Source organism: Miscanthus floridulus, chromosome 6 (genome assembly GCF_019320115.1).
Source record: "Miscanthus floridulus cultivar M001 chromosome 6, ASM1932011v1, whole genome shotgun sequence".
Taxonomy (NCBI): Eukaryota; Viridiplantae; Streptophyta; class Magnoliopsida; order Poales; family Poaceae; genus Miscanthus; species Miscanthus floridulus.
The window spans coordinates 40108233-40133793 of record NC_089585.1 but is presented as its reverse complement, the minus strand read 5'-3'; the positions used below and the strand labels follow the sequence as shown (position 1 = coordinate 40133793).

The window sequence follows — 25561 nt, the reverse complement described above, 5'->3', positions numbered from 1 at the left end:
TGGCTTTTAACCTTCTGACATGCATCACAGACAGCAGTTTTTATTGGACTCTCTAAAAACTGGAAGCTTGTGGCGATTCAAGACTTGCTGCACTACGGGAGTTGAAGCATGCCCTAATCTATAATGCCACAAGGAAGTGGACGCCTTGGCGATGCCTAGCGCTTGTTTATTCTTGTTGACCTTGAGAGGATAGAGCCCCCCTTCACATCTGCCTTGAAGGAGCGGCCTCCTCGTTGCCCGCTCCTTGATGGAAAAATAATTAGGGTGAAACTCAAGAAAAACATCATTATCATGAGTAAGACGATTTATGGAACAAAGACTTTTGTGGGCTTTTGGAACATAGAGAATGTTGTTTAGATGGATAGTACTATTAGGGGAATGCAATGTACTAGATCCAACATGACGTATCTCCATACCTGACCCACTGGCGGTGTGCACCTGCTCATGGCCGCCATACTTCTCGCGTTCTCCAGCTCACTGGTCACATGATCCGTGGCACCCGAATCCATGTACCAATTTGTATCGACTGCCGTATGAAGTGGTTGCCAACGCCGCACTCTTCTGGGGAGGCCCGGAGAAAGAGGCGTCGAACCTCTTGAAGCAGTGCACAACAGCATGGCCCTCCTTGCCACATAGTTGGCAAAACACGCCTGGAGTGAAGTTCGGGCCACGACCGCCACTGCGATCACCGTCGCCACGACCAAAGCCGCCACAGCCCCCGCCTCTGTGACCACTACCACCGCGACCGCGTGACGGGTTTCCTCCACCGCGACCACCACGGGCCACCATATTTGCAGAGGCGTTGGATCCTCCACTATGCATTTCCATGCGCTGCTCAAAACTCACAAGCTGAGTATAAAGTTCGCTCACCGAGATGGGCTCAACCCTAGCGGCGACCGCGGACACCACTGGGTGGTAGTCTAGGTCGAGACTGGTCAGGATGTATGAGACCAACTCTTCATCCTCCAGCTTCCTTCCTACGGATGCCATGTCATCCGTGAGGCCCTTCATCTTGACGAAGTACTCGTTGATCATGAACGTCCCCTTGGACACCGTCGCCAACGCCATTCGCATGCTGATGATGCAAGCACGCGATTGGGATGCGAACATCCCCTCGATAGCAGCCTAGGCCTCCTTTGCAGATTGCACCGTGGTGGGTATCTGCCCAAGAATTTCTTTGGATGGAGAGGAGAGCAGGAAACTAAGGACCTGCTGATCCTTTGCGATCCATGGATCGTAGTCAGGGTTTGAGGCAGGAGTCTCCTTCTTGTCCTCCCCTTTCACCGGCTCCAGAAATCATATTGGCGGCTGCGTCGTCGCGTTGATGTAGAACGCAAGCTGTGCGTCCCTTAGGGCTGAGAGCACTTGCATCTTTCCATAGCGGGTGGTTGTTGTGAGTCAGCTTTTCAGTCACAGGAAAGATGAGCGATGGAACAACAGAGGCAGCGGAGGAAGATGCGAGTTGGTGGAACGCCATGGGTGATCTCCGTTAGGAGTAAGGCTCCGATACCATGTCAAAATGGGGTGAATGAGATGCCTTCTCAGGCTCTCGGTTGTATGTTAATATAGCCAAGAACAACCCTATGACGTGGCTTATACAAGGGATCAAGTTACAACAGATATGGATCACAATAATATCTTAACAACCATCTACTTGAGTTACACGATAGGTAACAAACCTTGGCTAGGCGCATGGCCTCTAAGATATCCTTATCTTAACATCTAGGACATCATCTCCCTTTGACTATGAAACTAATGCAACATATACTGGAGAAACCATCACAAGGCTGATCTCATGCATGTATCCTCGTGTCTGTCACGTGCTGATCCAGTTTTAGTCTACTCTGCAAGCAGCTGATCCCATCGAAGCGATTGCTATGATGCAGTTAATGATGGTTACTCGTTTATCAATTGATTTTATTATTATCCTTTACTTGGGGGGTTTGCATTGTCCATCGTTTTCTTTTGTTTTTGGATAAGTGGTCTAGTCTATCGCTGAAGGAGACAAGAGACAGAGGCACTGTTCGTTTGAACCTATCAGTCAGTACCGTTTCAACGAAATAATAATATTTTTTTTTCACAACAAATCAACATCAACATCAGCATCAGCATCAGCATCTGACCGTTTTTTCAGCCAGCTGAACAGGACGAAAGCATAAAGCAGCAGGCAGCCAGGCCGGCCGGCCAAGGCCACGGCCAGCCAGCTCGCGCCTTTTTGTGCGATGGAAGATTGCGAAGTGAGCTAGCCGCGGCATTCGGAAGCGATGAAAGCAGGGGGTGCGACGCTAGCTGCAGCTGCAGATGTGCACGGGCTTTGCGCAGACAGGAGGCGCATTGTTTTATACCGCGACACCGACCTTTAGCAGGCACGAGAGACACAAACAGCTACGCGTTGTCCTGCAGTTCCGGTCACAATGCATGATTATCATTAGTTAAAAGAAGGTTTAAACAAGCAAACTAGCATGCCCATGCATCATGTCATCCGATGAATTCAACGTGGGAGAAAATGGAGAAATTTGCAAGGGCAAATAGTTTTCTTTAACAAGATCTAAATATTCTTTCTTTGTTTCTGGTTTCTCGCTCATTAAAGATAGACAGTGGAGCTAGCTTTTTGAAGTGTCAAACAAAATATAAAGAAGTTATTCGAGGATGGAAACATGTACAGATATTTTTTATATACAATTGCTCTGGTACTCCCTTTTATAAAAAATGGCACGAATCTCAAAGTAGGCATTAAAGAAATTAATTATTTTTATATTATTCTGCACCTGGGTCCCTCCTGGGCCCGGCCTGTCCAAGACAGCCCGAGCCCAGCCCTAATCCAGATGGGAAGAAACGTCCGTGAAGGTCCACGTGACTCCGTTCACCGCCGTTTCACACGTATCCAGCAACACTCGATCACTACTCCTCCCCCGATCCCATTTCTTCGTGCGTTAAGGATTACGGCGTTGCCGAAGCCGTTGATGAAGAAGACGCCATGCCACCAGCCGGGGAAGGCGCCGTACTCTTGCCGCAAAGCACGAACAATTGGATCGGGGGAGGAGTAGCGAGCCTTGTTGGCGACGAGTGAAATGGCGCGGCATGAATACAGAGTCACGGCGTTACTTCCCATCTGGATCAGAGCTGGGCCCAGGAGGGACCCAGATGCAAAATAATATAAAATAATTAATTTATTTAATTACCTGCTTTGAGATTCGTGCTATTTTTTAAAAAGGGAGTACCGGAGCAGTTTAGAACATCTCTGTAAATGAGGATTTAGAGCGTAGGTTTAAAAAGAACAGTTGAGGTTGGCCCTTAGTCACTTGTCAACTTAAAAGAGAAACAAACAATACTCAGGAGTATGCCGCACGGGCGCACGGCCATGTCGTGCCTTGGCCGTTTGCAAAGTCCTAGGAACTCTAGAGCCCGGCACCTGCTGCAGAGCAATGCAAGTCTAGACGGGGACAGACAGGGAGGCACGGCTACCGACTAGTAGTATCTGTATGCTTCCGTTCCGTGCCCACGCACGCGACGTATGGCATGACAGCAGTCATCGCCCCGCACCCGCCGATCTGCATCATCCATCCTCAAATCAGGCTAATCAGCAGCCACGTCTGTTCTTGTTCAGTCATTGTTGTGAACTGAGTATGTATTCAGGGCAATCGATTTGACATCGTTCTTCCTCTGGTCTTTCTCCACGGCTTTGTCTGTTTGTTCCTTCCTCGCAATGACTGAACCGAGTATTCAGGGCAATCGATTTGACATCGTTCATCCTTCTCTTTCTTCCTCACAGCTTTGTTTGTTAAAGTGAAATAAGCACGACAGAATTCCAAGAGGATTTCTCCTGGGCTACGAGCCTAGCAGGAGATTTTTGTGTCCGCCTGTCCTGTCCACATGTGTCCATCTACTCTTATCAAGCTAGCCGACTTTGGCCGTCACTGAGTCCGTCCACATTAGCAAAAAACAATTTACATAATTTGATCTGCTTTTAATGCTTCAGATTTATCCACCGCTCAGTAAGTGTGTGCCACTCCACGTGTTAGCCTCGCAAGCTAGTCGCACATCTGAGCGAGCCGTGTGCGCGTTTCACGTATCGGTGTCGCTGCCGTTCGCCACCACCTCGGACTCGAATTCCTTATTACTCGGGGTCGGGGCATCTCAAATTCTCAACAGTGTGATGATGAATTCATTACTCGAGAGACAGCAGCAGCAGCAGCAGCAGCTACAATCGCTGCTGCTCTCATATACGAGTCAAAAGTTGGAAATGCAGAAAAGCTAAGCGTCATCACCTAGTACCAGCAGTAATAATATATACTTTGCTTACAAACAAAACAACCAAAAGAATAAAAGATGTTTATCTTTGTCAAAGCACACAGGACGGACGCCGAGAGGAGTGGTAATAAACTAAGCTAAACCCCGGCCCTCAAAACACCTGACCAACAAACAACTCGATCGCCCCTTGACTTGCCTCACACGAAATTAATTAAAATTTAAAAGGCGCACTATAATCTTTCAACGATTTAAATAACGCTATGATTAGGGCAGAGGCAGATAGTGTGCACCCTACCTACCTGAATAAAATCGCACCTCGCTAGCCAATAACACAGTGCCGTTTGTTTGTGAAGCGGCAATTCAATTTGGTAAACGATCATTTAGGGGCCGTTTGGTTATTCAGGAATGGGGTCAGAAACCAATCCAGCTGATAAGTTGTTATACAAATTACTCGATCATTCTAGTTGGGAATAGTTCCAGGACATCAATCCTAAATAACCAAACAAGCCCTTAGGGCACCCAACGCATAAGTTAGCTCTAAGCATTTTCGCATTGTTCGCTTGAACTACTTCAACCGTACTTTTCAGTAAACGAACAATATTTTTCTCTCACAACAAATTAGCATAAGCCAAATTTCAGCATAAGCGAACAGGCGTATTCATATCTAATACAAGAGAGGGAAAAGCTAGCTCTTAATAAGAGCTAGGCTCATAAACATATTACAGTAACATATGAGAGTGTTATATACACTAATGATAGTATGAGCCATTGCTAAAGCTGACACTATTGGAGAGGTTGGCTTAAAGCTAATAACTAACTCTTGCTACTGTGGGTGCCCTTAGTAGGAATTTAGCATGGGTACTTGTTCTTTTCGTTGACTAAACCTGAAGTACATCCACATGTAGTTGTCCTAATTTTGACCTTTGTGCCCCTATTCTACGTGAAGTTAGGCCACCGGCGATGTTGGTGGTAGCACTCCTAATTTCGAGGACCCTACTCCCCCTTTGAAGCTTCATCAGAGGGCCTACATTTTGTGTGCTGTGCAGGGTGCAGCCAACACTGTCTGCCTTGTTCTTGCTTTCGTTCGGAGGGCTAAAAATTCAGCGCTGCTACTGTGCTACGAGTACAGAACAATCAGCTGTTGTTAAAACCAAAAAGGCCGCCTAGAAAGCTCTATGACAGCCATGCTTGCACACACGCCAAGGAAGGTGTTGGAGTGGAGCGTGAACCCTAATGATTGTGCCCTTGTCTGCCGCTGGTCGCCGGATCCCCGGCCTGGTCCTTGGCACCATGCCACGGTCTCTCCTCTTCATCACCACAGAAAGACAGACGATGCAGGTGCAGCCAAGGGTAGAAACCGGCTACAGAGGGGAGGCGGCAGCCAGGCAGGGCTCCCTCATCCTCCGTGATCTGCCATGGTTTCTTGTGCATTGAATCACTCGTCAACTGCATTGTTGTTGCCTCGACAGTGTGCAGCCAGGCCAGGGTTTGCGCTCCCGAGTAGGTGTGTGTTCGCTTTGTCATCCTGGGATACATTACTACACGCTAATTTTCTAGGTGCTCAAAGTAAGTGATCGCAGTAGTACAACCGTAATATAATAATCCTCCTTCAAGCTGAAGCTTCTGCTACTGGAGAATTCTATAGTACACGTACTAGCATATACATCCTAATCCAAGGATCGTGCTACCTCAATCTTTTTTTTTCAAAAAAAAAAGTATTGGTACTGTCTTTACTATGATGAATCGTCAGTAATCAGTTGTATTGTATTATCAAACGGTAGAGCACATCTAGAAAATACCATAAAATTGAAGGGGACAACTACAATTGTGTGCTATATGCAATCTAAATCTAGAAGAGACCACATATCATCTGTTTTTTAATGCCCATCAGCACTAGGTGTTGGATGTTTTTTGGGATCATGTCCTCAGCTTGTTTGATACAATCCAGAAAGCAAAAGCTGAATATTAACATCAATTGTTTATGGAAGTCTTCAGTATTGCAAGCATGGGAGATATGGAAACAAAGAAATGGTCAAATCTTCAGAGGAAATCAAGCTTCCTTTCAGTCTTGGAAAACATGTTTTGTACATAATATAAAGCACACCTTCACAGATTTAAGCCCATTCCTATACTCAGCCTCTCCCTCTGGCTAAACAGCCTGCTGTAAAGTTTTTCTAGTTTTACCCTTGATGGGTTTGTTGTACACCTTTGCTAACTCTTTTATATATTATAAGGAAAATGGATCATAGGCTCATTTACTTTGGATTTTGGTATTTGATGATCAACGCAACTAAATTGGATTAATGAATTTGCAAGTGATTGTTTTGTAGTTCAATAGGATGCAAGACGTGACTTGAACGAAGGCGACGTGATGATCCGATGATCAACATCTTAAGCAAGACCTTAGGAGCACAAGAGAAGACCCAAGATATTAAGCAAGTCCAAGCACGAAGATAGGAACCAAGCCGCACGCAAGATATCGAAGAAACGAGCTCACAGAAGTGACCGGACGCGGGAAGAAAGTGACCGGACGCTCCGATCAGTGGCTCGGCAACAGCAGGCGTCAGCAGCAGCGACCGGACGCTGAACAAGCAAAACGACCGGACACACCGATGGCACTGTTCATCAGTCCGGCAACACGCTCAGCAAGTGACTGGACGCTGGCGGCAAATCGACCGGACGCAGGACAACAGCGTCCGATTGAGTACAGAGAGGTTCCAGAGCGGCGAACTTGCAACCGAACGCGTCCGGTGGCAGGTGACCGGACGCTGGCAGCGTCTGATCAGTCGATCGCAGCTCTAACGGTCGGGACGACCGGACGCGTCCGATCAGGACGACTCCAGCGTGCTGTCAGTAGCAGAAAAGCGGACTTCGTCCCCAACGGCTACTTTCTCAGTGGGGCTTATAAATACAACCCCAACCGGCCAAATGACAAGAGTGGAGCTGAGGAAACATATCAAGGATGTTGATACACCATTTTAGTGATCTCCACTTATATAGTGCTTAGTGTTTTATTAGGTGATTAGCGTAGGTGCTTTGCGAAATGCTTAGGTTGATTAGACCACCGCTTATGCGCTTGCTCTAGGTTTAGGCCTAGTGTTTAGTGAGGTTTACATACCTCTTACCACTCGGTGCTTGCGCGCACCATTGTTGTACATCGGAGGGCTTGTAGTCTTGCGAGATCACACCAACCGCGTTTGTGGTGTGGCCGCCACCGTGTACCAGAGGGAACAAGGCCCGCGGCGTTTCGACCGAAAGCTTGATAGTGAAGACGGCGGGGAGCATCCAGGAGAGGCTTGCCGGAAGGCACGTCGCAGACCCACTTGCGCGTGGGGAAGGCCTGAGGCTATCCACGGAGTTACCCGACCGGGAGCTTGACCCTTGCGAGGGATTCCTTGCGAAGGACTCCAACGAGGACTAGGGGAAGTTTGCGCGCTTCTCGATACCTCGGTAAAAATACCGGAGTCGTCGACGGGAGTTTGCATATCTCTACCTTGCTCTTTAGCTTCCGCATTTACATTGATTATATTACTCCTTTTGTGGTAAAGATAGCAACACACTAGCAAAACCATAGTTGCACATTTAGATAGTTTATCTTTTTTATAGATTTTGCTAAGGTTAGAAAAAGATATCATAGTTTAGAAGTAGATTTTTAAGTTGTCTAATTCATCCCCCTCTTAGACGTCACGGTCCCCTTCAATATATTAATATATATACTACCACAGTAGGGGTTTTCCCTACTGTATTCCCCTCAAAAAAAATATGTTCAATATCAAATAGTAGTAGCAATTAGTATTACCGAGAGTAAAAACATTGCCCAAGATTGGCATGCCTACTCACAGCGTTTTTCTATGCTTCACATTCTGTTAGCTCTTGCAGAATAGTATTTGATTTTGTTTGTACTTACAGAAAAAAGCTACTCATATGAGTCTGCACAGCTCTCAGAAACGAACGCAAAATAAAAATTCTTTTGTAGGGCAGTGGACAGAACAATCTCCTACAGAACTAAAATCTAATTAATTACTGACAGGAAAAAAAACCAGAAGTGCAATTTACAAAATAAGAATGAAAAATACTGGTAACGCTTTTACTACTACTGGTCTCATCTCATCTATGCAACATAACAATTAACAAGCAGCGCTCCACTTCTTTCATCACTTGTAAGCATACTTGGTCAAGAAGTCAAATATTTGCGAGGCACTCTCATAAGCGCCCTCAACGCATCTGCCCAGGGCAACTCCTGCAACATAGTTCCCTCCTAGGAACAGCCCATCGTAGCCACCTCGGTCCAGGGCAGATTTTGCGGCCTCCAGAAGATCAAGATGTCCTACCAGGAACTGAGGTATGGCTTGTGGCCAAACTCGGACACCAAGGACTAAAGGGTCCACTGCTGTAGGATTTATAAGCATTTTCCGGAGGTCACGGTCAACTGCTTCTACCAGCTCACTTTCAGTCTGGAAATGAGATGGGGTCATAAAAAATACAGCCAATAACAGGAAATCAAATAAAGACTATATTTAAATCATACTACATAACTAGCAGCTCAAATTTTCCATGAGTTGAGTGCAGTTAGTGTTAAAAAAGTGCAGATAGTGTTTATAGTGATAATTAAAGAACAGATTATTGGTACTAAAAGTTCTATTCATAAAGAAGGGCACTAAAAAGATATATAAACACATCATAATCACAAAAACACAAGGCAATATGTTTGGCAGAGAATTGCTAACCTTGGAAACAATTCCTGTGTTTGTAGCACCTCCTATGTAATTTAGAAGTAACACCCTACCAGCAGGAGCACGATTTGGAAAGAGTGATGAGCTGTATATTGTTCCTACAAAAGCATATTACCAATAATACTGTTATAGCATTATCTGTATCTTGGATTCAGCCTAAATTTAACGCTAGAATAAAAGCAAGCTTGAAAAGAAAGAAAGCTGTCTGTATATGTTTCGAGCTTTAAGACTTGATGATTGAAAGAAATACCTAATGTCTCAACTCCTTGACTACGTGGATGTAATTGGCCAAAACCCTGGAGCTCCCCATCAATTAAGCATTCTTTTCTAATTGCTTCCTTTGGATACGAAATAGTTACAGCAGCAACTGGTGGATAATAGAATCTTGATAGAGCATCCGCAGCATCGCTCTGCAGAGGGTAAAGACAAAGTTCATGCTCAAATGAGGAAGAATGCCAACTGATCCTAATAAAATGTAAATGATCCACCCTCTGTCCATATGTAAAACATTTTCCAGGAGATTTTGACCATTAATATCCCCTACACTATATTGTTAATTGCTACAAAGTCAACACTATCTTAAAAGTGTTTTGAATACAGCTCTATTGAAGAAACTTTTGTTCAAAAAACACAAATGTAGTTTGATTTGACTAAAGGCACCTATGACAATACAGTAAGCAGGCTCTCAATACCACACAGTCAAAATTATAGATTACCTATCCAACAGTCTATCTATAACACAATTTTCTCAGTTCACATGGGGTTCACATACGAATATTTTTTTAATATATGCCGCCTAGGTCCAGCCCCTTCTACGCTCGCTGGCCGCATGCGACCCCACTAGGCCTCAGCTAGGCTCCGCCCTGCTCGGCGCTGCCGCGCCGCATCTCCACTGAACCTCGCCGCCCTCCACCGAGCGCCTCCGCACCACCAGCCGCACTGCCTCCACCCTGCCGGCCTCCATGCTTCCCCTTGCCATGCCTCCGCCTCCCTCTCTGGTCGCCACCCTCGCCCTCCCACGCAAACCGGCCACGTGCAACCAAGACGAAATCGCTTGTGTGTGCGTTGGCTGGGGCCAGAACCGACCAGGGCACAAGCTCACTCGTGCGTGGTAGACCAGGAGAAGCTCTCCCATGCACCTCTAGCGGCGGACGCGTCGGGCTCACCCGTTAGCGACAATGGACGCGTGTGAGCCACGCTTGCCCCTGCTTGGCTGGCGAACAAGCTCGCCCCCATGCGGGGGTGATGGCTGGAACTTGCACCGACAGGCAAGCCATGCTGCGCATCATGTCGCATCGCGCCGTCGCCCAGCCCACGCCTGCGGCCGCAAGAGATTGGGAGGGAGAAACTCGTTTTGAGAGATGTGCCTAGCAGCTCTCACTAACTGTGACGATGTACTCTTATCTCTCTTGTTCGCACTCGCCTAGGTAGACATCTTGTAGAGAGCTTAACAGCCCGATTGCAGGTACCCTAATTGTTGATCAAACCTTGCAAACTTTAGTACTTTACCTTTTCAAAACTAGGTCTTACATTGATGGACATAGTACTAGAGTAATAACCAACTGGTTGCCATGGCAAATAGAATAAGGAATTTAAATGTCGCCAGTAGCTAGCAATAATTATAATGGGTCACTTGGCGCTGTCATTTTAAATTATTATATGAACTTGACAATTAGTTCAGATTTTATTTTTCAGTTCAAATCTGCAATGTCAATCTGATTAACTAAATGGTTCGGACACTTTACAGCCCCACCAGGAACTGTCTTAGGTCTAGTTAGTTCCAGAGTTTTTCTACAGCTTGTTTTCAGGACCTTGAGGATAATGGCATGGGTACTCCACGCGAGACATTCTGTGCAACATGGTCCTATGGACAAACAAATAAGTGTCTTTAAAGCCACATACAGAATATAGTCAAAGAAAAAGGATTGGGATGTAGTTCTCGGAAAAATAGCAAATTGGATGTAAGCCAATGTAGCTGAATTTTACCATCTTCTGAAGGACTTGGACCAAATAATGTAATATAGATAGTATCATAGTAAACCATATAGGGGGAAAGGAGATCCAAATTATTGAAGCAGCACAGCAACAACCTATCAACAATGCACTTAGAGCATCATCCCAACCAATGGTTGGTTCTCCTTGATAATTAGTCCGCTCTCATACTAGGGAACATAGGGCCTGGTGCTAGTTCTTCTCTTTTTCTTTTCTTTTCTAAAGGCGTACCCAGTGCAGAGAGCTCCCGCTCTGTGCGGGGTCTAGGGAAGGGTGTTAGTGGCAAGCCTTACCCTCGCCCGTGCAATGCGAGGAGACCGCGACTCGAACCCAGGACCTTCCGATCACAGACGGTAAGACTCTACTGCTTGCACCAGGCATACTAATTCTGGAAATTGTTCTCTTAAGACGATTCATAGTACAACTGGTCACTGAGGCCATTTTATAAGGAAAAAATTGCAAAAATGACACTCGAAAGATTGACTCCTTGATTACGATGACACTCGGGCGGGTCCATCTGTGTCTATGAATGTGGGTCCATCTGTGTCTATGAATGTGGGTCTAGTGTCAAATCTGCAGACGACCGATGTTTCGTGTCCCATTTTTGCAAATCGCCCTAGTATAAAATTATGAGCATAGCAATTTTCTTGCATATTTGAATTATTATTTGAAAGCCTACAATTTTGACAGGACAAGGAATGGTCCAGTCGACCAGTCCACTTCAATTAGTTTGTTCTATCCAAGCTCAGCATTTACTCTCATCATTATTAGCACGAAAACAAAATTCATAACTTTCCATAATTTTTTCAGACAAATGATCCACTTGGAAGATAACAACAAACAGTCATTCAGATATCAATGAAGTAAGACAAGGTTTAGAATTTTGTTAGCCTTGCAGTAGTTTAGTAAATGTCAATGGAGATGTTGACCACAGAATGGCAGAAATTATCAATCACTTAACAAGTGCAAACCCTACCACTGACTAGTCATTTTCCAATTAAATGTCATTATAGGGTATTAAGAAGCTAAAATACTCCAGTTTCCGAAAACATGAAAATTGATTAGTTTATACTTACTGAAAGTGGACGCAAAATGTTGCTAGCAACATATGATGGAATGGTCATGATAACACTTTTAGCCTGCACCGAAACAACCCCTTCTGGCGTTTCATACTCCAAAACATATCCCTTGCCATCTGATTTCGTAATGCTCGTGAGTTTCCATGACAGTTTGACTTTACTACCCAAGCTGTAGATGAAGAAATGTAGAGAATTGAATAAAGAACAATAATCCTGGATCAGATCTAATATTACAACTGTTACTAGTTTGCAACCAAGTTGCAAGGAATATGCACACTAACATGCTCTATAAACCATGCTTCATGTAATTTCTATGTACAGCCTCCAGCTGTATATTTGGTATTTTCAAATGACGACATGAAGCTATCCACCTATATTGTAGTAACAGGATAAATAAGGATGGAAAGAATGACAATGCCCTTACCAACATTGTGCAAAGGGTAGGTGTGCTTTCCCCATCCATGTATATGAAACGAAGAGTGATACCACGACATTGTATGATTGTATCTGAATTATGCAAACAAGTTCGACCTAAGGCATCCATCTATCTAAACAATCCACGAGGCCCATATCCATAACTGATTCACTATGTAAATAAATAAATATATACCTAATTAATAATATTAAAAGCAGAAAGGATTCTTCCATCCATCATATTTTACTTCCCACAATATCCTATTATCCTCAGACACCTCTCTATCTCATGTGTGACCCAGACTCATGACCCATGCTAATACAAGTTAGAACAACATGCGTCTAGCCACATTACGGAGTTTGAATCCAACACATATTGGAACAGATGACACACTCATTGCATATATATCCGAGCCAAAAGTCGACCAGGTGACAGCATAACAAGATGTTTGTTGCAACACACAGACATGTTTGTTAGCAGATATACAAAACAATAAGAACAAACCTGGAAGTGATAGCATTTGGAAGCATGGCAAGACCCTTTCTGAAAGATGCAACTGTCTGCCCTTTTGGCTTCGGAAGACGGCTAAAAGAGGTTAAACAGATCAATATGACAGAACAGACAATTAGTGGAACAAAAAGAAAATGGATCAATCTCTCACGGATCCCTCGGTGGTTTCAGATTCTTGCCCCTCTCTTGAATCGTCTTGATGGTTCCACCAATAATACTACCTCCAGCTTCTTCTAACCGCCACACCTTCCCAAATGCAGCCTTCATACTGAGCTTGGAAGGATCACCAGCATAGACACCTTAGGTTTACATAGAAATTGTCAATTTCTTATGGTAATCGGCTAATCGCTGCAAGTAGCAGACTAGAACAAACAGCGATAGCACACTGCAATAAGCACCTGAGCAGAAAGGCTCAATGAGGCGCTCAAAGACCTCAGCACCGAGGTTGCGGCGCACGAATTCCTCCACTGACTCCTCGCGGCCCTGAAACCTTCGCCAGAAACGCTCAGCCCCATTGGCAATGGAACAATCAAAACGCACAAGATTTAAGAATGCAGCATGGGGAGAGCACGAACTGGAGGAGGCGGGCGGATGCCAAGCGCGCCGAGACCGGCCCTGAGCTTGCCAGGGATGCTCATGAGATCGAAGAACGGGAGGTCGGCGGGCTTGGATGGCACGGGCCTCAGCTTCCCCTCCCACAGCACGAACCGCGGTGCGTTGGGGTCCCCAAAAACCAAGTCATCCTTCAGCCCGCTGTCCACCTGCGCGCGCGCACACAATCCATTCAGCATTTCAATTTCACGCCTCCGCAAGAGTCTGATTAGAAGACGCCGGGGCGCCAGCGAGGAGCGTACGGCCATGGTGAGAACGGGGTCGGAGGGCTGGAAGCTGTTGGGACCCTCCTCCCAGAGGTACCCTTCCTCGGGGCGCTCGACGGTGGTGATGTTGCCGCCGGGACGGGCACGGGCCTCCGTGACAAGCACTTCCTCGACGCCGTGCCGCGTGGCCAGCGCCTGCGCGGTGCAGAGGCCACTGATGCCACCGCCCACGACGACGCAGTCCGCGGACAGCCGCGCGCCGGTGGAGACCGGTGCCTCGGCCGCGCCGCCGGCCACAGCGGCGCAGCGCACGCGGAGTCCGCGATGGCGGAGCCGCGCAGGTCTTCGGGTCCCATTGAGTAGCGGCGCAGCCGCGGATGCAGCGGTGGCCATGGCGGTGGCGGCGACCATTCCCGGCGGCGTTGCGGAGCTGCGAGCGCGTGTGCGGCGGAGTGGATGACGCGACGAGATGTGGACATGTGGTAGTGCGGTTGGGCTTGGAGTTAGGGATGGCCCACTGGAACGGCACAGGTGGGCTGGGAATCGCATTCCCGTGTGTGATTGGTTCCGTGGATATCCAATCCCTGTCAAAGTCTACACGAGACCTGGTTCGCCCCTGACGGGTGACGGGGGCCCTTCTTTGCTCTTTAACTTAGGCCCTGGTTGCAGGCCGAATTTGAGGCCCAGGATCAATTGCAGCACAAATATTTCTGGAAAAAAATAACCCATTTATCTCTATGAACTATCTGTGGTCTGATTTTCCTTCTAAACTTCAATTCCGAATATCATAACCCCTCAACTCTCAAACCGTTTAAGGACTTGTTTGGACGCATTCAGTAGTTAAAAAAAACTTAGTAAATTTTTTAAACCACAAAAAATGCTCTAATCCTATATTTTTTAAAAAAAACCTAAATTAAGATAATAAATAAATAAAATATTTAGAACTCATGAAAGTATCTCTAAATTTTTTTTAAAAAAGATCTAGCTCTACAAAAATTGAAGTGTTAGCTAGCGATTCAACATGCCTACCTATAATAATCAAATAGATCAAAGCTAGACGATAAATCAAGCGGTTTTCCACCTATATGGGTCATATCATCTCTATCAATCAAGAATTATTGCCCTGTTCGTTTGGCTGATAAGCCATGGTTGAAAGTACTGCTGGCTGATTTGCTGTGAAAGAAAAATATTGTTCGTTGACTGAAAAAGTATGGCTTATAAGCCAAGCGAACAGGGCGTATAACATGGAGAAAAGGAAGAATTAGTCACGTCACATAAGGCGCCTGGAAGAGAAACACATGCAAATTACATACAACATGTTCGAAATTTGTTTACGTGGTCTCCGCTTTCGAGTACATAAGGCGCGTGTTTTGGTTATGTTTCTATCTATGGACTATATTCTTTTTAAACAGCAGTAACAAATACTTTCTCCGTTCCAAAATAAGTGTCGCCATAGGATGCGTGTTGGTCAAACTTTTTCAATTTTGATTAGGTTTGTAATAAATCTCTAAATGATAATTTAGAGAGTATCCCCTCCATCCCTAAAAGAATGCAATTATGAAACAGTATCATGTTTTATTATATCAAGTTTGACCAATTATAGTTAAAAAATATAAATATTTATAATATAAAATAAATTTCATTAAATTAATTATGAAATGTATTTTTCATAATAAATTAATTTGGAGCCATAAATTTAAATACTATTTGCTATAAACTTGATTAAATGTGAAGTACTTTAACTGACACGCAAACCACAGTTGCTTTCTTTAGGGACAGAGGTAATAAATTTTAGAAAGACTCTAGGAGATGTATTGATGGCTAGACCGTGATCTTTATTACCACGTGTTAAGGGTGCAAGAGAAATGTCATGTTCCATGTATTCCATGTACAGATTCAGGTCGTTCAGCAAACAGTACGATGCGTGACTGTTTATATCAAAATTTGGAAAGAAGAACGCGGGAACTCGAAGCTTCTAAGATTGTGTCGTTAAGGAATTGATTGCATAAGGGTTGATATCAGCTGATTCAGATACGGCACTGAAATCGGCTCTCTTTAGATGACGTCAACAGATAATGACAAAAAGCTACGGTTGACGTCGGGAAAAACATTGTCGGACTCTACAAAAATAAAAAGATTAGGGTCCTAAGTTATCTTAAATTAGGAGTGCTATTTCTTATGCCAAAGATTGTAATGAGTCGTACTTGAGTAGAATTCATGCTTAGATTTCGGGTATAAATATTGGACCCCGGCTATTGTAAAAGATATCCAATCAATTAATACAAATTACTTTTTTCGGCTTTACGCCAACCCTTAAGAGTAGGAGTAGTGTAGATCTCGGCGAGTTCTTCAACAAGCAGGGATGCATCGGTCCGGCCGACCTTCAGCTTATTTGTAAGTACCGTCATGGCTTTTGCTTTGATTTGTAAGGCTGCATCGGTTAAGTTCGACCTCCACTACGAGCTCTAGCATAACCTAGTTATCGATTTTTATCTAGTTCAAGTACGACTGCATTGGTTAAGTTTGACCACTGCTCGAATTAGGTTAAGATTAAGTTATCGGCTCTACTTAAGAGTGGCATCCTTTAGGTAGATTCATTAAGTTACCGATCTTGCTGATGTTCTTATTGCCATTAGTTTTAGCAATATGAACCTACCCGGTTGAGATCGATTTAGATCGGCTTCACATCCTTTTAGTCCGTCGTTTGCTTTGTTACGATACGATGTTTCTTACTTTGAGCGACGAGTTATGTTTCATTGGCTATTCTACTTTGATCTTGATCGTACATAGTACGCGGTTAAGGCATGTATGATCTTGAGGCGATTTGCGAGCTAGTTAAATCTGGTCTATAGTTCGCTATTATGGCTATAACGATCCAGTCGATCCCCACTGATGGCACTTTAGATCGGATGATACTAGTTGGTAGATTTGTTTTCGATCAGACGTGACCTTGACTGTTTACTATGCATGCATCGGCTAAATAGTCGATCGCTTATGCTTTACGCCTATAGTGTGTCTCCATGATTCTGTTAAATGTGAATAGATCTATTTATTTTAAAGGTTTGATTTGTTATCTTTATCACGGCTACCATCGATCCGGTCGAACCCCACTGTTAGAGATAACATAGTTAGGTCTGATGAGTTCATAGATTTGTCCATGTTAAATAGTCGATTGTTCACATGCTGTAGTCCTTTTTTCCAGCTGAATTGGCTATTTCAGCCAACTCGCTTGAGCTTTCACACATATAGCATGTCTTTCAAAAAGCCTGTCAATGTATAGATGGTTTTACAGATTCTTTGGTTTTGGTTTGTTATTATCATCATAGCTGCCATCGATCCGGTCGAACCTCACTGTTGATGATAATATATTAGATTCAGAGCGTTTAGTAGATCCATTTATACTAAACAGTCGATTTGTTCGTATGTTATATCCTTTCTCGTCAAATTCATCAGCTCAATGTTTTACATCATGTATTATACTTGTCAACATAAAATCAATCATGGTCTATGAGCTTCAAAGTCCGTAACAGCCGATTTCTTCATGTATCGGCCGTTTAGTCAATTTTTCCCATCTAGCTGCTCCCGAAGCAGAACACTTGGAACTGCCTAGGCAAAGACCAACATATTCCAACTTAAATTACTTGATAAACTTTCTCTCGTTGTCAATTGCAGGTCGAATGGACTAGCACGCCTTAGGAGGAATTCGTAGGATAGGCTAGCCCTATGTTGAAGCCAAGCAGGATCTCTAATCCTTACTCCATCAAGCAGATCCTTCTGGCTTGTTGTGTGCTAGACGCATCGATATGTTTTTGTGCCGACACAAGTTCTGGCACTGCCCAGTGGGACCCCACAATCGTCATGGTGACTTACAACAATAGTGACATTCTTATGGTGCCTTATGAAGACCTACCTGATAAGGATAAAGATGTCATAAGCAAAGCTATAGAAAAATTTCAGAATAAGCGTTTGTTGTCCCACACCAAGACACGTGACAATAAAATTGTTCAGAAATATTCACTACCAAGAGTTTTGATGCATGGGCAGATAGATACAGACGAAGCTGAGGATATGCATTTCTTCATAGAGACTGTAAACAAATCTGTTCATGATACCATATTGTACCATAACATAGTTTTCTTGAATACATTCCACAATCCCATGAAAGAGGTGTTTCATAGATATCCAATTGATCAGGTTGGACCGGTTTACTACAACATTCCACATCCATCGACTTAGAAAGACTAATCAAGCTGGTACTAGCCATCAAGAAGCAGCACTAACTGGTAATAATGATGTCTAGGCAATTCAGAGCTCATCTGAGCAAATTCAAGGTACCACCACCGATCAAGTACAAAATAATCCTAGATCAGTAGTGTAGTATGTGCAACAGCCGACGGGCCAAGGTTAGAACCAAATGGTTAATTTTGGCACATCAGGCCAAATACCAGTCATTGACTCAAAAAATAGCACCATCAGTCCAAAGGATTCATAAGATACAGATCCCAGCATCTACAGCTAGCGACTTCAAGTAGCAAACTAGCAAAGCACCTAGTAGATAGAGATTCCATAAGGATATCATTATGGCATAGATTACAATACCCTTCACATGATTTCAAATCCAGGGTATCAAGGTACCTGAAATTTTAATCCATAGATGGGTCAACAATTATAGAGAAATCCAAATCCAAATACTGATGAGTTGTTGCTTAGAGTGACCGAGATGATGAAGAATCAATTTAGTTTGAAGCCAAAAGGGTAGACCTTCTCATACAAACACCCATATCCAGAGTGGTATGATTTGGTCGCTCTTTCTACAAATTATAGGCTCCCGGAGTTTGCTAAGTTCACTGGCCAAGATAGCATGAGCATAATTGGGTGAAGCATCCATTGAAGAGGCCCATCGAGTTTGTTTCTTCTCCTTGTCCCTGTTAGGACCAACCTTCACTTGGTTTTCATCGCTACCAGTTAACTCCATTGTCAATTGAGCTAACCTAGAGAAGAAGTTTCATACCTATTTTTATACTGGGACAGGAGAAAAGAAAATTACCAATTTGATGACCATAAGGCAGATAACTAATGAATCAAGCATCGAGTTTCTTCAGAGGTTCTGAGAGACCAGAAATTTATGCTTCTCACTGAACTTGACTGATGATCAACTAGTAGCTTTGGTCGTTCAAGGAATGTTGCCAACATGGAGAGAGAAGCTACTAGGGCAAGAGTTTGACAATTTAGGCCATGTTGGCTCAACTAGTGGTAGTGCTCAATAGCCAATTCTAGAATATGCGTAGAGATACCCGATTCTAGAAGAGTGCCGCAATTGTCGAAACATATAATCCATATTAGTTGATGACGGCTATGAGGACTGATGAAGAAGAAGAGGTTGCTATGGCTGAATGGAATTGGGGTAAGAAGACAGTAATTGTACCAAATCCTTGGGAAAAAGGAGTTGAAGAGAGCTATGATTTCGATGTCACAAAATCAAAGAAGCTCTTCGATTTCTTACTTGAGAAGGGATAGATCAAGTTGTCCGATAATCATATTATGTTGCCTCTCGATCAATTGAAGAATAAGAAGTTATGCAAATTTTACAACTCTACTTCTCATTCTACTAATGAGTGCAGAGTTTTCTAGCAACATATACAGAGGGCTATTCAGCAAGGGAGGCTCAAGTTCGATACACCTCAGAAGATGAAAGTTGATGATAATCATTTCCCAAGAGATCAGGACATGGTTGATGCTAGGTTGCTCAAAGGGAAGACTAAAATCCTAACATAAACTTGGGCCAAAGAAGCCAGAACTATTGACCCAAAGATGAAAATATCGACTGATAAATATAGAGAGATTAAAAGGCATCGTGACCAACAGAAGAGTCGATATGAGCAGGGAGAGACATCAAGGGATGGGGTGATAAGGCCACGTATTACATCTCGAATTTTGTTGAATAAATGACAGCGGATAGAAGAAAAAGAATTATCAGCATTGGTTAGAAGAGAGAGAATACCAGCGTTAACAAGAGAAAGAGAAGTATGAAAGAAGGTAAGCTGAATCACATTGAAATTGTCCTTTCTTCAGACATTGTTGGAATAAAGGATTGAAATTGCCTACTAGAAATAATTGCCTAGAGTGCAGTGAGCAATATTGGGAGTTTAGGCAATCTCAAACCAACCGCTGGTCTATCCATACTCGAGATGAGTATCATCATAATATGGATCGACGCTTAAAAAATAGAAGTGTTCATGATCGGCTAGGAAAGTGAGTTGTTGATCAAAACTGGGCTGATTATGAAGAAGAAGATAATGAAGAAGAATATGTTTGGTAGGAAGAGCAATGGTGTCTAGGAGGTTTGACAAGAAGCCAGAAAAGAAGGGTGCAACGCCTAAGAAATAGAGAGCTAGAACAGGCTCAGACATCTGGTAGACCTTAAGTGTGGTGTGCTAAACAAATAATCGATAGGGGTCAACCATCGGCTAATATTCAAATAGCTTTTCTATTGCCGTCAGAATTTAGAGCTCCAGCAGACCAAGAAGTCTATTTAGATTTTGATGAATTGAAATATGAAGAGATAATTGCTAAGTTGACAGTGATACAACATGCTATATTCGATAAGCCAGTCAAGTAGTGGCACTTAAATGCTTTATATATAAAAGGTTTTGTTGATGGGAAACCGATGAGCAAGATGTTGGTGGATGGAGGTGCTTCTGTCAATCTTATGCCTTACATCACTTTTCATAAACTTGGCAAGAGGACCAAGAGATTTGATTGGAAACCGACATGATGCTTAAGGATTTTGGAGGTAATGCATCCAAGACCAAGGGGGCAATGAACGCCGAATTAACAATTGGAAGTAAGACTTTGCTCACCATATTCTTCGTCATTGATGGAAAAGGTCCATATAGTCTACTCCTTGGTCGTGACTGGATTCATGCAAATTGTTGTGTACCATCAACCATGCATCAATATTTGATTCAGTGGTATGGAGATGATGTTGAGCTGGTTCATGCTGATGATTCTATAAGTATCACAATAGCTGATCCAATGTATTAGGAGCTAGAACACTTCAAGTGTTTTTTGGCAAGCTATGGGAAGGAGGCTTCACTAGAGTCAATGATGAAAGCCAATAGCCGATCCAAGCAGTCGGCTTTGAGAATTTGTTTAATGGATAATCCAATAGATGGTACAGATGGTAAACTAGGACATGTCTTTATGTCGGCCGACGAATTAGAAGAGATAGATATTAGTTCTGGAGATAGACCTAGGCCGACTGTATGTAAGTGCCAAGTTGGATCCTAATTATAAGCAAGAGTTAGTGGATTTATTAAAGAAATTTAAAGATTGTTTTGCTTGGGAATACTATGAGATGCCTGGTCTAGACTGATCGATTGTTGAACATCGGTTGCCAATCAAACCTGGATAACGGCCGTTTAAACAAGCTCCAAGTAGATTCAACCCAAACGTTCTTAATGATATAAAAAAGGAGACTAAAAGATTACTAGAAGCAAAATTTATCCGACCGTGCTGATATGTAGAGTGGATATCGAATATTGTTCCTATGTATAAGAAGAATGGGAAGTTAAGAGTTTGCATCGATTTCAGAGGCCTGAAACAAGGCTACACCCATGGATGGTTATTCGATGCCGATAGCCGATATGTTAGTAGATGCTTAGCTGGGCACAAGGTTATTAGTTTCATGGACGACAATGCAGGATATAACCAAATTTTTATGGCTGAGGACGACGTAGCAAAAATAGCTTTCAGATGCCCAGGCACAATCGGCTTATTTGAATGAGTTGTGATGACCTTTGGTTTGAAGAATGCTGGTACAACTTATCAGAGGGTGATGAATTATATTTTTCATAAGTTGATTGGCAGGATTGTTGAAATCTACATTGACGATGCGATGGTAAAATCTAAGGGACACAAGGAACATCTAGCTGATTTGCGGGAGACTCTAGAGTGCACAAGAAAACTTGGTCTAAAGATGAATCCTAATAAGTGTGTCTTTGGAGTCTCAGCTGGATAGTTTTTGGGTTTCATGGTCCACGAGAGAGGAATCGAAATTGATCAAAAAGTATGAAAGCAATTGATGAGGCAGTGCCCCTGACTACTAAAACAGAATTACAATCTTTGCTTGGTAAGATTAATTTTATCAGAAGGTTTATTTCAAATTTGTTAAATAGAGTTCTATCATTTTCTCCCTTGTTGAAGTTGAAAAATGATCAAGAATTTAAGGGGGGGGGGACGCACAACAAAAGGCGTTTGAGGAGATAAAAGAATACATGAAATGTCCACCTATGTTGGTCCCTCCTCAGCAAGGTAAGCCTTTTAAGTTGTACGTATCGACCGATGACAAAACGATTGGATTGGCCTTAATGCAAGAGTTTGAAGGGAAAGAACTAGTTGTTTTCTATCTAAGTAGAAGGCTCTTGGATCTAGAAACAAGATATTCTCTCATCGAAAAGTTATGCTTGTGCTTATATTTCTCTTGCACTAAGTTGCGACATTACTTGTTATCGGCTGAGTGTACAGTTGTTTCCAAGGCTGATGTAATCAAGTACATGCTATCAATGCTAATATTAAATGGAAGAATGGGAAAGTTGATTCTTGTGTTGTTAGAATTTGACTTGAGGTACGAATCGGCTAAAGCAGTCAAAGGGCAAGTAATAGCCGATTTTGTCACCCAACATCATAAGCCAAGTATTGGCTATATAGAGCCGGTACCTTGGACATTATTCTTTGATGGATCATCATGCAAGCAAGGTGGTGGCATTGGTATTGTTATTATTTCACCTCGGGGGATAAGTTTTGAGTTTGCTTTTCCAACTAAACCAATGATTACCAACAACCAAATAGAATATGAAGCTATTCTTAAGAGGCTTCAACTTCTTCATGAAATAAAGGCCGATGCAATTGAAGTATTTGGAGATTCATAGTTAATTATTAATCAGTTGATTGGCCTATATGAATGTAAAGAAGATACTCTAAGGGGATATTATGATGAGTGCCAAAGGTTGCTCAAGGAATTTCCTTATGCCTCTCTTCAGCATATTTTGAGAGCACAGAATCAAGAGGCTAATTGTTTAGCTCAAAGTGCGTCAGGTTATCGAGTGTTTCAAGAGGTCTTAAGTAGTGAGACCTCGAATAATGATTGGAGAGTTGAAATAGCCAATTACCTTAAGAATCCATCACAGAAGGTTACTAGGAGGCTAAGGTATAAATCGACTAAGTATGTTTTGCTAGATGATCAGTTATATTACAAAACAGTCGATGGGGTGTTGCTTAAATGCTTAAATCAAGAAGAAGCTAAGGTGTTGATGGGTGAAGTACATGAAGGGATATGTGGAGCTCATCAATCGGCTTATAAGATGAAATGGATTATTCGCAGAACTGGGTATTTTTGGCTAACAATACTGGAAGACTATTTTGAATATTATATGGGATGCCAGGATTGTCAACGTTTTGGTAATGTTCAGAAATTGCCCGCATCAGCTATAAATCCAATAATCAAACCATGGTTGTTTCGAGGTTGGGGAATTGGTCTAATTGGCCAGATTTTTCCGCCCTCAAGTAAAGGACATAAGTTCATATTGGTAGCGATGGATTACTTCACTAAGTGGGTTGAGGCAATTCCTTTGAAGACGATAACCTCAAAGAACATGGTTGGTTTTGTCAAGGAGCATATTATGTATTGTTTTGGGATTCCTCAAACTATCACTACCGATCAAGGGACAATGTTCACATCAGAAGAGTTCGGAGATTTTGCTGCCAGTATAGGAATTAAGTTGTTAAATTCTTCTCCTTACTATGCTCAGCCTAATGGCTAGACAGAGGTGTCCAATCAAATTATGATTAAGCTGATCAAGAAAAAGATTGAAGAGCAGCCAAGGAAGTGGTATTCAACGCTTAATGAGGCACTATAGGCATATATGATGGCCTGTCATGGATCGATTAAAATGTCACCTTATGAACTTGTTATGGTCATAATGTAGTCCTTCCTTGGGAGATTCAAACTGGATCAAGGCGTGTCACATTGCAAAATGATTTGTCAGCCAAAGTCTACAAGAATCTTATGATAGATGACTTAGAGGACTTGAATTGCCATCGGTTACGTGCTCTTGAGAATATCGAAGTCAATAAACTAAGGATTGTGAAGTATTACAATAAAAAGGTCAAGAGCAAACCATTTTCTGAAGGAGACTTAGTCTGGAAAGCAAAATTGCCAATCGGGTCAAAGGACAACAAGTTCGGCAAATGGTCACCTAATTGGGAAGGACCTTATCGGATTAAACGTTGTGCGCCTGGCAATGCTTATATTTTGGAAACACTAGGAGGAGAAGAAGAGTTTGATAGAGCAATCAATGGAAAATATCTAAAGAAATATTATCCTAGTGTTTGGATTAACACTTAATAGCTAATTTATTCAGTCATTAGCTCTAATAGTTGATACCAGAAGAGTATTGCCTCTAGTTCAAAAATAAACCCAAAGGGGTAAAAGCCGGTAGGATATATATCGCCTATAGAGCAAAAACAAACATGACAAACTAGTACATGGAACATGAGTATAGGGCAAAAGAGAAACCACTTAAAATGAAGAGATTGTTTGCTAGCTTCTCCTATTACAAGCTAAAGGCCAGAAAACACTTTGTTCACTATGTCTTCAGCCTAGGAAGCAAGGGCTACAGGAGTTGGCGGCGTTGAAGAAATCATTGACCAGGCGCTCATGATCCTCAGGGTGTTTGGTGGCTAGAAAACCATGGGGAAGAAGTCAAAGCTCATGGCCAGAGTGAGCTTGTGCAGCAGCCAATGTCATGGCAACACCATGATGAACACTATGAAGAGCAACCTCTCTGACATAGTTTGGGACGTCGTATAAGCGAACCACCAGCACAACACCCCTGGCATTAACAAATCCTATCAGCGTACTCCATAGCTGATCGAAGGCTTTCCAACTAGGTCAATAGATCTATAAAGATTCAGAGAAGGGGTAATCAAAATCTTGAAGACAAAACTAAGAAGAAATAGAAAATTATGGTAGGCATCTCACCCATGATTCTAGCCTTGGCCTTAGCCAACCTGTCCCCCACCTGATTGGCGGGTCTACCCGTTGGGGCATCTTGATGGATGGCGGCCATAACCCTTAGAGTTTCTTGATCGACCTCTGATAAATTCAGAATCAAAGGGTGGTCGGCGCTGAACCAAAGTGGTTAGAGCCGATTCCGCGATGGAAAGGCAGTCGATGAGCTTTTGGCCAACCTGATCGATGGATGTGATCAGATCATCATTGTCGATCTGCTTCCTCTGGTAGCGGGGGAGTAGGCGGCAAATTGTTGATGAAGATGACCTTGGAGGTTGAGTGGAGTTGGACCTATGCTCTGAAGACAAAGGAAGCATCTGCAGCGCATTCAGATGAAGGTCCATCCACCCAAGATCATGGGTTGCATCCTCCTGATGACAAAGATGCTGGTGTGGTGACATAGACCCATCAAAGGCCTATTCAATAGACCTCTTGCTGTTCTCTATGCCTTCGAGCCTATGGGAAAGCAAAATTGCACCAAAGACATGGAAGGTTTGGGACAAAGCAGGTTGTTTTTTCGATCCATAGCCATGGCCCATATATATAGCTCAGGAGGTGAGAAGATAGGCTTCATTAGGGTTATGGAATTAAAGTCAGTTATAGAAATGGATTGACACTCCTAGAAATTCAGAGGATGGATCATGAAGAAATAATGGATTCAGACTTATTGCTTCCCATAATTACAAGATACC

The 25561-nt window shown here is 43.1% G+C and overlaps 1 protein-coding gene and 1 non-coding gene across 2 annotated transcripts; both read right to left on the bottom strand.

The window, feature by feature from the left end:
- Window positions 1-833: 833 nt before the first annotated feature.
- Window positions 834-972, bottom strand: LOC136462083 (small nucleolar RNA Z247). The gene has a single exon (XR_010760604.1). It is a non-coding gene; the product is annotated as a small nucleolar RNA Z247 (small nucleolar RNA).
- Window positions 973-8124: 7152 nt separating this feature from the next.
- On the bottom strand, window positions 8125-14273 carry LOC136455963 (protoporphyrinogen oxidase, chloroplastic). The gene is made up of 9 exons (XM_066455701.1): window positions 13835-14273; window positions 13556-13741; window positions 13379-13463; window positions 13132-13279; window positions 12975-13055; window positions 12053-12224; window positions 9235-9394; window positions 8979-9082; window positions 8125-8705 (listed from the first exon to the last, which is right to left on the bottom strand). The coding sequence occupies exons 1-9, from the start codon at window positions 14207-14209 to the stop codon at window positions 8406-8408; spliced, it is 1611 nt and encodes a 536-aa protein (XP_066311798.1). The 5' UTR covers window positions 14210-14273; the 3' UTR covers window positions 8125-8405.
- Between the last annotated feature and the right edge of the window lie 11288 nt (window positions 14274-25561).

Bases quoted from the DNA above. Each gene is read 5' to 3' on its own strand.
- LOC136455963 (XM_066455701.1), bottom strand. From the start codon at position 14,209: ATGGTCGCCGCCACCGCCATGGCCACCGCTGCATCCGCGGCTGCGCCG. The intron at 12,225-12,974 runs GTTTGTTCTTAT...CTTCATCTACAG, and splicing joins CCAAATGCTATCACTTCCAG to CTTGGGTAGTAAAGTCAAAC. The intron at 9,395-12,052 runs GTAAGTATAAAC...TACCCTCTGCAG, and splicing joins ACATTTTGCGTCCACTTTCA to AGCGATGCTGCGGATGCTCT.